Source organism: Macrotis lagotis, chromosome 1 (assembly GCF_037893015.1).
Source record: "Macrotis lagotis isolate mMagLag1 chromosome 1, bilby.v1.9.chrom.fasta, whole genome shotgun sequence".
Taxonomy (NCBI): Eukaryota; Metazoa; Chordata; class Mammalia; order Peramelemorphia; family Peramelidae; genus Macrotis; species Macrotis lagotis.
This window is the reverse complement of record NC_133658.1, coordinates 889,048,448-889,060,615: the sequence shown is the minus strand read 5'-3', so window position 1 is coordinate 889,060,615 and position 12,168 is coordinate 889,048,448. Positions and strand designations below refer to the sequence as shown.

Sequence of the window (12,168 nt, the reverse complement as noted above, 5' to 3'; positions counted from 1 at the left end):
AATTTTATTTAACTGTGCATTTTGGTGGGGGTGATTTAAGAAAGGATAATCAGCATGCATGCAGAGAGTCTAATGAGAGTTATTAATAGAGAAAAGTGCACCATTTGCTGAACTGACTGCCCAGTGAAACAAACCTGTCAGTACTTAACTAAAAGATCAGTTATTAAACCGAAAAAGTACTGAATGAAGAGCTAGAAAGGCCGGCATGAGGAGGCAGTTGCTTAGCAACCTTCAGCAGCTAAGACAGAGAGACGGGGAAAGATCAGGTTTTGGTCTTAGAAAGAGGATGAAGTTGGCCAGTGTTACAAAACAGGTAAAAATAGGGGTCCCTGAGAATGAAGGGAAAGGAGGAGCAGAATGTCATTATGGAAGTACTGTGATGGAAAGCAAGTATGGATAAAGGAAGACCTATAAAGTAATGGTCCAGGCTCAGTCTTTAGTGATTCACCCCAGGCCTGGGGCCCATAAAGATAAAGAATTTGGGGTTCTGTGAACCAACACCACTTCTTAAGGATTCTCATGCCAGTCCCATGTTCAGAAGTCTCATGGACAGAGGACTGGTGCCTTCCAGGAACATGTGAGGAGGGCAACTGGTGTCTGGTTATGATGCAGCTGTCAAAGCAAACCAACATCCCCCAGGTCTGATGCTCTATGCACCCCTCCAGCTCCCCCAATCACTGGCTTCTTCAGGACTCAGCCACCCTCATTGTCATCTCTGCATTGGTCTTGTGTCTTCTGATTCCTGGACATGCTCCAGAGGAGAGTGACTACCTTCATACTGAGTCTGGAGTACAGTAGGTGCTTAATAAATGCTTAGGGATTGACTGATTTACTTGCCAGAATTTAAAGATTATGAATTTTATTATCATCATCATCATTATTAGTTTGAGGGACAGTTCAGGTGCTAAGATCTCAGAGAATCACAGTCATCTAGCCCCAAAGGGCCAATTTTGCAGGGGTTACCTGCCCTCCCATGCCTAGCATACCCTCACTCCTCTCCTCCTCTTAGAAACTGGTTTTATGTATTTCTATTCCAGTTCTAACATGGAGTTGGCATACAGTAGGTGCTTCAAAACACCCTGTTATTTGACTGATGGAGAAAGCCTCATCTTTTTCTCCCAGTAGAGAGAATATCCTTTTCCTTCTGCTTGGAGTTCTCCTTTGTCTCCATCATATTTACATGGGCACCAATGGACCATGATGAGCTAAATTAAATGATCCTGTGCATCAAACCTAAATTTGTTTTTTGCTTTCTGTAGGCACACTTACTTTATGCCCTGCTACAAATCCTACTTTTAAAAAAAAGATAAATCCACTCTTATTTACTCATCATCCCATTATTTCAACCCCCATTCTAAGGGCAGAAATTCACATTATTCTCTTCAATTCTTTCCTGATACAGCTTTCTTTGAAAGAAGATAAGATCAAGACCTAGAAAAGTAACTTACTTGTTTTAAGCTCCATAGGAAATAAGCAGTAGATTCTGAGTTCCTTGAAGACAATAACTCTTTTTTGTCCATCTCCATATCCCAAGAGGGCAGTTAGTGACCACAGTACACAGAACACCAGGCTTGGAGTCAGGAAGACTCATCTTCTTGAGTACAAATTCACCTCAGACACTTCCTAGCTGTGTGACCCTGGACAAGTCACTTCATTTTGCCTCATTTTCATCATTTGTAAAATGAAGAAGGAAATGCTAAACCATTCCAATGTCTTTGCCAAGAAAACTTCAAATGGGGGAGGGGCAGGTCACAGAAAATCAGATACAACTGGAAATGAATGAACAATACCAATACCCCCAAAGTCTTTCACAGTTTAAGTCTTTGATAAATCTTTGTTAAGTAGACTTGCTCTACTGAACCCATTGGGACTTCAAGATTTTCACTCACAGGTCTTTACTCAGGACTGTCTAATCTCCCTGGCAGTTGAAGCGAGAAACAAGGAAATCTCGAAGTCTTTTATAAACTGTGAACTAGCAGTGTCTCTTGTACCCATGTCCGGAAGGGCCACAATGAGCGACTCAAATACCTTGCCTTGTCCTTTAAAAGCTTTGAAATTCATGGAATCTTACTGATTCATGCCAGTGGAATGGCTCTTAGGGAGGTAAGTTCCAGGAAGCATTTGTAACACAATGCTGTAATTATGTCAACAAGTTACCTCAATACATCTTAGAAAATGTAATTATTAAATATTTTCAATTACCTCCCATCTAGATTTCAGTTTTAAAACCGATTAAGCAAAATCCTGATGCCACCAGAACATGCCAAAGAATCAAAAATTATAAGAAACCCAAGGATGGAGTGCCCTCTGGTGGCAAGAGGCTTGCTTGGTCTCGGGCTGGAAGAGGTTCCTTCAGTCTCTAACGGGATCCGAGAGGAAGAATAGGGAACATTAGTCATCCCTGGAAGCCAAAGCACTTCACTTAAGGTGACAGTCACAATATCATTAAGATTTCCATAGGAACCATATAAGTTGGCAAAATACGGAAGGAAGAAAAGTTTCCATCATAAGTTAAACACCAGTATATATTTAAAGTCGCTCATATTAAGTCTTAAGAGACGATTCCTTAAAATGTGTGGCACCTAAGCTGAAGATGATCACATTAGCATGACAGGAATGCTGCGATAAATCCAAATTAAATAAACCTAATGAAATCAGATTCTATCCATGCAGATCTCGGAGTCCCCAAGCAGCCTCTGAAAAACAGATTAAGCTGCTGCGGCATATTTGCACAAAAGTTCAACGTCTGCTCCTGAAAGTACCCAGAGGATGTGTGACCCCACCCCCCCAAGCAGGAAAGTGAGAACTCTTCTTTGGCTTGAGAATCAAAAGTGTGTATCAGCCCTCTAAAAAAAGAAAGAAGAACTGCTTCCGGAGAGCCAAGAAGCCGAAGAAGAAGGTTCTGGGTCTCCGTCAACTGGAGAATGGTATCTATGCTGGTGTCTATGCCATATGGAATTAAAGCTTTCGAGCCTAAAGAGACCTCAAGGGCCATCTGGAGAGATAAGGAAACTGAGGCAGGGAGAAATGAAATGACATTTTTAAGGTCACCAAGATAGTAAGACTCATAGCCAGGACTGGGACTTTAGAGAGAATAATCCTCCCAAAGGCCTCCCTCACTAAGTTTTCTGCCCATCTGGCCATCCCAACTGGAGGCTTTGAGTGTCGGCCACAGTGCCACAAAGGAGAATGGCAGTGACCAGCTCCGGGGGGCAAGGTCACCAACAAAAAGGAAGGATCTGCCCACCAATCCCACTGAAAAGAACCAGAAACCAGATTTCTAAACTGGCTGATGCAGTTCCCCTAGGGAGGTAGGGTAGGGGGTCTTTTTATTTCTTTTGCAAAGTAATTGCAAGCTTTCATCTCAGCAGGCCACTGGTTTTCTACATGATGAATAGCTGATTGAGATTCACAGACTGACACTTTGTAACACTTTACATAAATTATCTCTATTTAAGATCATAATAGATTTAAGGAGTGAATACTACAGATGCTATTAACCCATTTTACAGATGGAAAAAATGAGATCCAGAGAGGCTGGGAAGGGTTAAAAGCTGGTAAGTATCAGAGGCTGGATAGGAGCCCGTCTCTTCTGACCCCGTCAGGGACACTAAAGGGGAAACACCACTGATCCAGGGGCCAGAACCCTCATTGATTGGACATGAGTTTAGTAAACAAAGCCTGTCCTGCCTTGTCCCGTAAAGGATAGTTTCATGAGCCTGTGTTCTGTCTCATCAATGAGACAGCCAACTTTTTGATATGCGGATTCATGTCTATTCAGTAAGCATTTAGAATTGGTTGATGGACGGATCAAAGTATGAAAAGCAAGTGATGCCAAAATCCAGTCTAAGTGAAAGTCTTGGGTCCTCCCCTCCCATGTTTAATGACTTATGTCATAAAATCAAGGCATGCCGCTAGCCAGGCAAACAACATCTGCTAAAAATGAGAGCAATGCTCCAATTATTTTCTATCTTTTCATCCAACTGGAGTTCTCAACTTGACACTCTGAATTGATGTAGTTTCCATTTTAGTTGAGGATGGTAAGTGAGGGAATTCATTCTACTCTGAATCTATGGGAGGGGACAAGGTGGTATAATGCCAAGAAGGCCAAGTTTGAGTCATAGGACCCTAATCCTTGTCAAAAAGTCAAATTCTGGCTCAGTCACTTACTACCTGAGGGACCCTGGGCATAACACAACCCCTCTCTGGGCCTAAGTTTTCTAATCTGAAAAATTGAGCTGTTGAGTTAGATAGTAGTGTCAAATTCAAACTGAAAGGGATTCTGTCAGCTGTCTACTGACTTAGAAACCATTAATTAATACTATCCATATTGGAGTTAATAGTTATATTTATTTTGTTAAAATAATTGCTGCCAGAGTTTGCCACTGCTGAGCCAGAGGGCCAGCCCTAGCTTTTGGACAGCAAAGGAGAGGTTACTGGGCTTAGAGAGCAAGAGCTTGGGAAATGGCATTGTCAGGCCACACAGAAGAACCTGGAGAACTTTTCCAACCCTCTATCAATAACCAAATGGACACTGAAGTGGAATAGTAGAGAGAACCTTGAGCTCGCATCTGTCTCCAGACACTTAGCTGACTTAGCAATTATCTGACTCCAATTCTGCAACTGTGGGACAGGGACAATAATAATAATAATAATAACCTCCTAGGGCTGTTGTGAAGATAAAAATAAATAATATTTGTAAAGCAGTTAACAAAGCCACAGGATTGGCCTTTAAAAAATTCATCCTTGCTTTCTTTCCTCCCTCATTCTTTCCCTTCCATCCTTTTTTTTCTTCCTCCTTTTGTAGATTTCCTCAGAACTTTGTGATCAGTACATTCCTAACCCGATCCCTCCCTCTCCCTTCCTTCTTCCTTTGTTTCTTCCTTTCAAGCTTCTTCTCTCCTTTCATTTCTCATTCCTTCTTTTCTCTTTTTCCTTCATCCCTCCCTCCTTTCTTGCCCTTCATATAATCCTAACCGCTCTGCCTTCCTTCTTTTCTCCATCATCCATTCATCTTTCCAGTATATGCCTTACAGAAGCTAGGTGCCCGCTAGCCACTTCTGCAAGGTGTATCCTAGCAGAATCCACTTGAGAAGATGAATGTTCTGGCTATATCTCAAGTACAAAGATTACTATGCACTTCAGGATGGTTGCCACATTAATAAGGCACTATAATAAACTAACATATTGAATAATGATGCTGTATTATAGGAAGAACAATTATGATGAGAACCTTCATAAAAAAGAAGAAAATGTATTTAAACCAGCAGAATGGACTAACCTTCAAAGAAGAAGGATTCTACTTTATAATGTGGCTTGTGGTAATATAATTAATTATTCTTTTCTCCTAATGAATATGGTTAGTTCTTTTAATAAAACTTGAGTGAGCACAGAGATAAGCACCGGCATCCCAGGTTTCTAGTAAAAGAAATAAGCCATTTTATTGACTCTAAGACCAAGGTTACTGAGATATCTGTCCTCAAATAAAAAGTTTCACAAGCTAAAATGAACAATGCTTTTACAAAAGACTTGCAGCTACTATTTTCACTTTTTTATTTCATGGCTTTTCTCTTTTACTGTCTTCATTTTTTCACAACATGACTCATGTGGAAATATTTAGATGATTGCAGACATATAACTTAAATCAGATGGCTTGCCATCTTGGGGAGTGGGAATGGGAAGAAGGGATAAAAAATTTGGAACTCAAAATGTTATTAAAAGTGAATATTGAAACCTATCTCCACATGTAATTGGAAAAATAAAATACTGCTCACAAAAAAATAAATAAATAAGAAAATGCTTGATTGGGGAAGGGGTAGAGTAAAAAACTTGAAGCCTAGAAATAATTGCAAGGAAGTCCTTCCTGAAGTCCCATCTACAAAGATTAAATTATTTTTATCATATATTGAAAAATGAATAAATAAAACTTGTGTGTATCATGTCACATAATCAATCTCAGAGAACCTATTTTCTATCCTTATGATGACTAGAGTAAATAACTACCAAAGAATCCATCCTACTCATCTTCCCTAGGCTCCCACTTCAGACACTGTAATGCGGAGACTGAAAGGTTAAATCTACCTAGAGCCCTCCTATTTTGTCTCCCCCACTTCTAACCATTCATTGTCCTTCTGTCTGGGATCCTGGGATCTAGGCTTCTCCAACAACACCTTCCCCCAGCTAGATACTGGATACCAAAAGTTAAAAGTTCAACACACATGCTAACCTAGCCCTCAGAAATGAGAATCCTTTCTGTAAAGAGAAGCATATTGGTTCATGAGAAATTCCACTTCAGATGTGGCACAGATGGGCAGCATCCTTGAGGGCAGATCTTATCATAACTTCAGTCACACTTTCTACTGTTACCCCCACCATGGTGTAGATCAAGCTACTTCTCAATTATGAATGAATGAATGAATGATTGAATGTGGAATATGAAACACTACCTACATGGTTCAAAATAGTGATAAGCAAAACACACACTAAATGAACAAATGCCATGAGGCAGTTTCTCCATCACTGCATGCCAACTGGAAGCCCCCCAGGTCCTGCCTTCAGGGTAAGGTATTTTAACTCAGTTGGTAGCTTCGGCTTGGAGCCATTTAGGGCTCCACTTTCAAAAGCCCCACATCAGGTCAGCATCATGGGCCTCTGGCTCTCAGATAATGCTTCTTCTAAGTAGGGAGTACGGTACTTGAAAAAAAGGAAACAAACCTTAGGACTCATGTCTTCCACGCTTAGCAATGCTGACAATCAGAGACTTTTGGTGAATCCACAATACTCAAAAGCCTTCATTTCCAAGAGCCCCATGTGAAGTGACTTCTGGGAACAAGGAGGGGATTGTTTCTGCCAGAAAATCCTGTGGAGAGCTCCAACTGTGCATCTCTTACACTGACGGAACCAACTGATTGACAAGCTGATCCACAGTCTAGAAACCTCTGCACCCCACTTTATCACTGTTCAATTTTACAACTTGAAAAGCAGCATAGCCAGTGAAAACCCCACTAATGGGCTCAAATTAAATCAATTGACAGCAGTTACCTTAGAAAGTTGGTGATTATTGTACAGTATTACATGCTTTTTTCTCCCAGGAACAAATGGAAGTCACACTGTGGACTTGAAAGTTAGTACCCTGAAAACACTTACTTGAAGGGGATGTGGGAGGTTTCTTGAAGTGTTGTGGCTCATCTTTCATGTGGACGGATGGTTCGAGAGAAGTCCCAAAGTGTTCTTCTGAGCTGAATGAGAACTGGAATCGTATGGTGCCCAATTCAACTTGCTTTACCTGAAATTAAACATACAGAAGATAAATTCTCATAAAAAAAAAAAGACATGCCTACCCTCTTTAATGTTACTCACTTTTTTTTCCCAATTGGGTTAAGTGACTTGCCCAAGGTCACACAGATGGGGGGGGTCACATTTGAACTCAGGTCCTTCTGACTCCAGGGTCGGTGCTCTTTCCACTGCACCACCTAGCTGCCCCTTGTTACTCACTTTTGCTCAATGCAGAATATTGAGACAATTCTTGTTCCATTCTCCCCATTTTTCCCCAGAAAGAATGCTTAAATCAGGGACTCCTGGAGAAAGAGGACCTTAAATTACAATCATGTGACTCAGATTATGGTACTGCGCTCTGAATGATGTGGTCACAAAATCAACCTGGGAACAAAAGTCTTGAGAAGGAAGAGATTCAAAGTTTTTCCCTATCGAGAATTTACTATTAGGCTTATGGACACATTGTTACCACCTGGCATATCGGTTTCATCTGATGCTTTCTTTAGAAAAAAACAACAAAAACACTTTTATCTAACCTATTTCTTTTTTTTCCAAGAAGGAGAAGATATGTGTTTTTCTAAAATCTTTAGAAAACAACTACATTTAAGTACAAAGAGAAGATCCCTTTAGCTCAAGGTGGTCTTAAACCTTCTTTATAATAATATCTTAAAATGAGTCTCAGAATTGAATGGAGTAGAAAAAATATGTATATAGACCACCTGCATTGGGTCAAATTCACAAATTCTTTGGAGTATCTTGCTGCACAGACTCAGATCTTCTAAGTTGATGCAGTTCTATATATAAAAGTTAATTTTAAGTATAAATTCTTCAATAAAAACCAGCCTTATAACATATCCTTTTGTTTTTTTCTTTGTTTTTTATTTTTTGTAGGGGAATGGGGCTAAGTGACTTGCCCAAGGTCATGCAGCTAAGTGTCTGAGGCCAAATTTGAATGCAGGTACTCCTGACTCTAGGGCCAATGCCCCATTCACTGTACCACCGAGCTGTCCCTTGTGACATATCTTTTAATAATCAGTCTTTGTTGTTGTTCAGTCATTGCAATTGTGCCCAACTATTGTGACTTGACTCCACCTGGGGTTTTCATGGTAGAGATACTGGAATCACTTGTCGTTTCCTTCTCTACCTCATTTGACAGAAGAGGAAATTGAGGCAGAGTAAAGTGACTTGTCCAAGGTCACACAGCTGGCAAGTATATGAAGTCAGAATTGAACTCAGAAAGATGAGCGTTCCTGAGGAGTGGCTAGGTGGTGCAGCGGATAGAGCACTGGCCCTGGAGTCAGGAGTACCTGAGTTCAAATCTGGCCTCAGTCACTTAATAATTACCTAGCTGTGTGGCCTTGGCCTAGCCAGTTAACCCCATTTGCCTTGCAAAAACGAAAAAAAAAAAAAAAAAAAAAAAAGGATGAGCCTTCCTGAGTCCAGGACCAGCAATCAATGCACTGTGGCTCTCCTTAGCTGCCCCCAAATTATTCTTGGTCTATTTGAATTCATGAATAAGGAGGAAAATGGACAGAAGATATTCAATGCCCTCTATCAGCTTGCCCACTCCTCCCTTTCATGTGCTCTTCAGTCCAGTGGCCTGCTGGACCTCCTGGCTATCCTACAAACAAGATGCTTCACTCTTGGCTCTGGGTGTTTTCTCTGACTCTCCCAAACCTGGATCCTCTCCCTCCTTGCCTCTGACTACATCCTCCCTGGCTTCTCTTAAGTTGCAACTAAAACCCCACCTTCTTCAGGCATCTTTCCCCAATCCATTGTAATTCCAGTGTCTTCCTCTTTTAACTGTTTCCTATATATCCTGTGTCTGTATATATATATATATATATATATATATATATATATATATATGTATATATATATATACATATATATATACACATATATATGTATATATACACATACATATATATACACACACATATATATATATGTATATATAAACTACATATGCTGGCTTTGCATAGATTTGCTTGCCTATAGTCTCTCCCATTAGACTGTAACCTCCCTGAGGGCAGAAATTAACTGTTGCCTCTTTTTGTATCCCCTGAGCTCAGGAGAGCCTGGCATATTGGAGGTGCTTGATATGCTACCTTTTCCCCAAGAGTCATCAGCTTCAAGAGAATAAGGCATCACTAAGAAATTGTTATGTGCAACATGAGAAAAGCTAGTGACTCATTAGTCCAGCAGAGGGGCTCCCAGGGTGAATCTTGGAAATTCTGACTGCAACGTACAGGGTAGCACAGATGGTTCTTTAAGGTATCAGAACCTTCAATGTTCCTCTCCCCAGGATAGATGACATATCTAAAAGGTAAGAAGTGAAAAACAGCATCATGGGAGGCCTAAAATATAGTAGAACAATTGATGGCATCCTCAAGGAGCTCTTCTATAACCTTGGTTTCAAGGTTGGGCATTTCTGATAGCAATCTCCTATAGAAAGAGTACAAATGAGGCCTTGTGGGGATACAGCCAAATTCGATTCCAGAAGGAAGGAAAGGTTTGGTGATGAGACTGATAGATGACACTGGCTGGTCTCCCAGTGCTATAACCTCAGTCCATCAAGAATGGTCTTTGTCTCCAAAAATGACATTGTCTCTGGAATCCAGTGAACAAGCAAAACCTTTCCTATTTTTTAAAAAAAGGCAAATAGCAATGGTAAAAGGTTCACATTAGGATTCTAGAAAGAGCCTGGATACATTTTAGAATTATAAGAATCTCTTTAATCTAATGATTAAAAAAATTAATCAAATTATCAAAATGTAGAAATTTATAGATATTAAAACTGAGGTCTAGAAATATGAAATAACTTGCCCAGGGTCACAGGTAATTAATTAGTGGCAGAGTGTGACCTCAAACAAAGGCCAGGCAATTCCTGAGAGGCAGCATAATGCAAGAGAAAGACTGCTGAATTCAATCACCTCTCTGACCTGGGGTAAGTGTCCCATCTTCCCTCATGTAAAACGAGGGGGCCAGCCTAAGATGACTTAGGAGGTCCCCTCTGTCTCTAAGTTTAAGCACCCAAACATTGATGATCAGATAACCATGGCCATCTCTGTCAGCTTAGAGACTCTTACTTTACACAACCAGGTTGTTCTCTTACCACAGACTGCCTCTAAAAAGACACCAAACACAGGCTCAATTTTGAATTAAATGCTTTAGGAAATATTTTTTTTTAAATTGGCACATGTCGGTTCCTTTACAGAATGTATTCATTCAAGAGTTGAGGACACTGAGAGTTCCCCAAGAGACTAATATAAATGGGAATGACAAAAGACATTATGTCATTAAATTAATTAACTTCAGTGAGTATAGGGCTGGATTTAATTCAACTACTCAGCAAACATTTATTACAAAGTGAATATTACTTTGTAATTTAAAAAATATATAAATCCTTGTCATGGAAAAAATTCTGCATATGAAGCATGGCCGAAAATAGGCTCAGCACAACTTAGAAGCTATGTATAAGCTAGCAGGGCAATGGATGTAACAACATAAGTTAGGCCAAATTCACTGGAAAGAGAAGACAAGTAAGTAGCCTTACCTCCTCGGAGCTCATGGGGGTTGAAGGAATCCTGTACACCAAACAGTGGGCAGGGTTGAGCTGAGCCCCTCCTCGAAGGGGTAAGGAAACCATCTTCTTAGAAAAGCCTTCTGCCTGGGGGTTCCAAACAGCCCATCGAATCATGTGCATGTAGGCCATGTTAGACAAAGATGTGACAGAAGTTCCCTGGCAAGGAAAGCAAAGAATGACTTCAGTGATCTCTCCATCTCACTACCTGGTTGGTCCAGTTCCCTGTCCAGGCTTACATTATCTAGAGAGTTTCTCAAAAATCACTTCTTGCACCAGTTGTTGTTGGGTTTGTTTGGAGTTATTTGGGGGGGGGGAGTTGCAAGTCAATGGGGTTAAGTCACTTGCCCGAGGTTTCACCGCTAAGTAAGTATTAATTGTTTGAGGTTGAATTTGAACTCTGGTCCTCCTGACTCCAGAGCCAGTGCTCTATCCACTGCATCAACTACCTCTTGCACAAGCCACTGTTGATGAGATGTGAGAGTCTGCTCACACCTAGCATCCATCTATCTCTGGATGTTGGAATGACCTGGAAGGACTCCAGAACAATGAATAGATACAGTAAGGATGCCTCAGAGAGGCCATCATAATAATAATTATAGCTTTTGTCCTTTGGTATTGAAGAGGACTTTCCAACCAAGTAAATGGTGACATGACTTGCACAATTATGTGTTTTATAGTGAGGGACAGCATCCATATCACTTGCCTTCTCCAGAACCATTCCATCCCATGGCCTGATTTGATAGGAAACAGGACTACTGGTAATAGTCTTCACACAACAGAAGAAGGCATGGGCAAGTCTATTGAGAAGAGGACCACACCTCCAGGTAGCCAGATCATCCTTAACTCCTCCCTCTCCCTCATCGCCTCCTTCTGCACTGTGTCTCCCCCAAGTTCTAGGGAATCAGGTACCAAACAAACCTTACCAACTCTATCACCATAACATTCATACAGTGTCCACCCTAGTATATCTTGTCATCAATTCTTGCCTAGATGGCAGTCTCCTAAATGATCTTCCTACTCTCACTCTATCTCCCATCTGACCAAGCCTCCTTCTTAAGGAGCAGGTCTGACTCTCCTCAAAAATCTTCAGGAATTCCACACTCCATTACCTCTAGGATAAAATACAAAGCTCTTGGCCAAGTACTTAAGATCCTCTTGAATCTAGGCCCTGCATGCTTTTCTTCATTTCACATTATTCCCCTTGATGAATATTATATTTCCACCAAAGTGGTTTGCCATCTCTTCCCTAATCCCAATATCTTCTATCTTCCACCTCCAGGCATTCTCCCAAGCCATTACCCATT

The 12,168-nt window shown here is 40.8% G+C and overlaps 1 protein-coding gene across 3 annotated transcripts in view; it reads right to left on the bottom strand.

Moving 5' to 3' along the window:
- NPHP4 (nephrocystin 4) overlaps window positions 1-12,168 on the bottom strand; it is a 169,232-nt gene that overhangs the window by 80,565 nt on the left and 76,499 nt on the right. For 2 of the 3 annotated variants that reach the window (XM_074218620.1, XM_074218621.1), the window contains 2 exons: window positions 10,835-11,020; window positions 7,147-7,285 (listed from right to left, as the gene is read on the bottom strand). In XM_074218620.1, coding sequence (XP_074074721.1) covers window positions 7,147-7,285; window positions 10,835-11,020 — 325 coding nt within the window. Of the gene's footprint in view, window positions 1-7,146; window positions 7,286-9,527; window positions 9,622-10,834; window positions 11,021-12,168 lie in introns of those variants that run through there. The other variant, XM_074218622.1, reaches the window with a different exon arrangement.